Source organism: Athene cunicularia, unplaced genomic scaffold (genome assembly GCF_003259725.1).
Source record: "Athene cunicularia isolate RWA unplaced genomic scaffold, athCun1 SCF_12, whole genome shotgun sequence".
In the NCBI taxonomy this organism is placed as follows: domain Eukaryota; kingdom Metazoa; phylum Chordata; class Aves; order Strigiformes; family Strigidae; genus Athene; species Athene cunicularia.
Window position 1 is genome coordinate 8,216 of NW_020799178.1, and position 3,560 is coordinate 11,775.

General features: G+C 64.2%; 1 protein-coding gene across 1 annotated transcript in view; it reads right to left on the reverse strand.

The window, feature by feature from the left end:
- Nucleotides 1-205: 205 nt before the first annotated feature.
- The window catches only part of LOC113490528, a 6,861-nt gene continuing 3,506 nt past the window's right edge, over nucleotides 206-3,560 (reverse strand). Inside the window, 9 exon segments of the mRNA XM_026867056.1 lie at nucleotides 206-785; nucleotides 962-1,080; nucleotides 1,227-1,340; nucleotides 1,553-1,659; nucleotides 1,746-1,908; nucleotides 1,989-2,113; nucleotides 2,392-2,493; nucleotides 2,586-2,677; nucleotides 2,918-3,045. Of these exon segments, the coding sequence (XP_026722857.1) occupies nucleotides 211-785; nucleotides 962-1,080; nucleotides 1,227-1,340; nucleotides 1,553-1,659; nucleotides 1,746-1,908; nucleotides 1,989-2,113; nucleotides 2,392-2,493; nucleotides 2,586-2,677; nucleotides 2,918-3,045 (1,525 nt within the window). The 3' untranslated portion in view covers nucleotides 206-210.

Consider the following 3,560-nt stretch of genomic DNA (forward strand, 5'->3'; position numbering starts at 1 on the left):
GGCCGGCGAGGCCCGAAGCACACGGCCATGGCGCTGGGCAGCCGGCCAAGGCCAGCCCGCAAGGAGGGAGGGCTGGGCAAGGGGCTGCCATGCCCCGGGGGAAGAAACCCTCTGGGCCCAGCCCCTAACGCTGCCCCTGGAGAAAGGCAGAGGAGGAGGAAGCCAACAAATGAGCGTGGAATCTCCCAGGGCAGAGACCAACAGTCAACTTTATTGCGCTGGTGGAGGGGCATCAGACCCATCACGTGGGGACGGCGCACGGCTGGTCCCACGTCTGCGTCCGGGCCGGCTGTAAGGGTTTTGGGCCCGACGTTCCATGCGGGAGCGGTGCCTCCTCCGCACGGGCCCAAGAGGGCTGGAGCTGCTGCCACTCTCGAGCGCTGGAGATGGGCAGGAGGACTCCGCTGGCAGCTGGCTGGCGGTGCTGGGGCTGCTGCTCTCCGGCACTGGGGAGCCCTGGGACGTCCCCAGCGCTGCCTGGCCGGGGGTGCTGCCCTCAGCCCTTGGTGCTGGCGCGTGGCCCCTCTCCCGGCGTGTTCTGGGCCGGCTGTAGGGCGTCTGGGCCTGACGTTGCACCCGGGAGCGGCGTTGCCTGTGCTCGGGCCCAGGTGAGCTGGAGCTGCTGCTGCTGCTGCCCTGCACCACTTGGGAGTCCGATGACCCCGATGACACCTGGCTACCAGAGCTGGGGCTGCTGCTCTCTGGTGCTGGCGAGCGGTGGGATGACCCCGATCCCGAGCTGCTGCCATCGCCAGAGCCAGCGATCTCTGCGCTGTCACTCGAGTCTGTAAGGGGAAGCAGGACGGTCAGGGGCACAGAGGCCACAGTGCAGAGGCCAGAGCAGTGCCCCCAGCCCTCCTGGGGCAGAGAGGCTCTGCCAAGCCCAGCCTGGGCACCCGCTGCCAGGCCTTGCCTGGGCGCTGGCCCCAGCCCAGGGGCATGAAGGTGCTTTGCCTCTTACCGGTGCCCTGGCCAGCACAGATCTCACACACCCAGCTGGTCCTGGTGGTGCTGACGCTGGAGCAGCACCGGTGGGTGCCCACGGCAGCGCAGGAGCCGCACAGGAGCATTTCCCAGGGCCTGGGGAAGCAAAAGGGTTCATGGCTATGAGAACAAAGTGACTGCAGCACGGGATTGAGCAGCACAGCTCCTGTTCTCAGTCCTGCTCTGAGCTCTTGGCGAGACAGATCCTGTGCAGAGCCCAGGGTGCTGCTTTGCAAACTTACCCCTGCTCCTCTGCGTGCTCCCTGCCTGTGGGACAAAGGCACTCACGGGCATCGCAGCGGCTGTGCCTCTGGACTACTGCTTCGACTGGAGGCCTGTTGTCCTGTGATGGCAATCTGATGGAGAAAGGGAAATGGCTGAGCCACTGTTGCCCCGGCATAGGGCCGATGCAGGGCAGCCCTGCTCCTCCCCCCTGCCCGGTTTCCAGCTCCTCCGTGAAGCTGAAGCCCAGGCAGACTGGACAGCGGAGGGGCAGGACTGCAGGGGCAGCCCCAGGCATGGCACAGGGCTTGCAGCCTCCTGTGCTGTGAGCCGGCAGGACACCAACCTCATGGGGACTCGTATGCCCATGGTGAGCATGTCCTCGACAAAGTCATTTCTGTCTCTGCAGTGAGGGCAGCTGAAGGTACTAATAGAGTTGTACCGACCCTGGCCCTGCAGTGGAGACAAAAGGAGCAGGAGTGAGGCCCTTGTGCTGCCCAGCTCCTGCCGTGTCGCGGGGGCGAGGGGACGGCTCCTACCTGGATGCAGACCCGGTGGTACCAGGCGTGTTTACAGGCCGGGCACACCAAGGTGTGGAAGGACTTTCTGTCCTCCACAGGCTCCAGGCAGATGAGGCACTGGGTGTCCTCCTCTGGAGCTGCCTCCACCTCCTGCTCTGGGCGGTGTTCCTTGCAGAAGGACCTGGGGGGAAGAGGGAAGGGACCGGTGAGGTGAAGTGCTGGGTGGTTCCCTTGTGGGGGCAAATTGGGGAGAAGTAGTACCTGTATGGAAGAAAGTACTGGGTGATGCATTCACCCTCGATGGCACAGGGAAGGTGGAAGCTGCGGTCGCAGCCCTCCTGGCAGCAGGTGATGGCGGCCCCGCTCTCCCCGCAGATGAAGCATCGCTGCAAAGAGCAGAGCAGCCCCCGTCAGCGGCGGCCTCAGGGCCTCTCCTGCCAGCCCCACGCCTCCGGGCAGGGCGCAGGATGTGGCCGCTGCTGGGCCACAGCCCACAGATCCGCCCGGCGCACGAGGCTCCTGGGCTGGAGCTCTGTGGAGGTGCTGGGAGCAAGGCTTTTGTCCCGGAGCTGCTTGGAGGGGCTGGGATTTCTTTCCTGGGCTCTGGGATAAGCTCCCCCAAACCTCTCTGACACAAATATCCCTGATAGGGCCAGGTCCTCACCTCCTGCACTGCCCGGTCGATCATGTGGCGAATGTCCTCAGTGACCACTCTAAGCGCCCCTGATTGATCATCCTGACAGTAAAAAAACTTGCTGGCAAATAGCTGCAGAAGAGAAAACATGAGAGGATGAGTGATGAGGAGAGCATGGCTGGTACAGCATGTCAGCCAGCAGGAGGGTGCCCAGGGGGACTCACTGTGCAAAAGAAATGGGCACGGAAGAATTCCATATTTACTTCCTGCCCGCAGAGAAATTGGTCCACTGCACTCTGGCCACACAGCACACACGCTGGAGGGGAGAGAACAAATGCCATCGGGAATGAGCACCTCTGTGGGGCTGGGGGAAGAGTCCCTGAGGGATTGTCCCCAGGGCCCTGCTCCGTCCCTGAGGGGCTGAGGGGCAGGGCTGGGGGCCATGGCGAGGAAGGGGCATCGCAGGCACTGCCTCCCCTTGTCTCCGCGCTCAGCCCCACACTGACCGCCACGACAGCCCCTCTGCTGTGCTGTGGGAGGGAAACTTTGCTCTCACCCTGCTCCGTCGAGTCGGGGGACTCCTCCTCTCGCCTCTCAGACATGGCGCACGTCCTCAGCGCGTGTTGGGAGCGTCCCTGTTTCAGCAGCACCGGGGTGTCTCTCCCAGATGCTCCTTGGCTGACTCTGAGGGAGAAGCGGGGTGCGGGTCAGCTCTCAGCACAGCCCCAGCACCCCGAGGTGTGGGACCCCCCCCTCTCCTTCCTCGGCAGCCCCCGACCAGCCGCATCCCTCCCCTGCCCTCTCCTCACCTCCCAGGTCGCACTGACGCACGGCTGGAGCCCAGCGACCCTTTTTATAGGCTTGTTGCCGTGGGTTACAGCGGCCATTGTGACATCAGCACCCCTATATGTGGGCAGGGACAGCTGTGGTGGTGTCACCTTGGCCGTTGTGACATCTCACCCCCATATCTGGGCAGGGACACCCTTGGCGGGTTACTATGGAAACAGTGACATCAGCACCCCCACATGCGGGCGCTGACCCGCCCAGCCCGAGAGGACTCCTGACAGCAGGGCTGGGCTGCAGACGTGGCTGCAGGTGCTGCGGGGAGATGCTGGGTGTCTGGGGGGCTGACCTGGCTGCTTTGGGGGTTTGAGGGTGCTGCACTCTCTGCACCCGCTGCTCAGAAGGTGTTTTCTGTC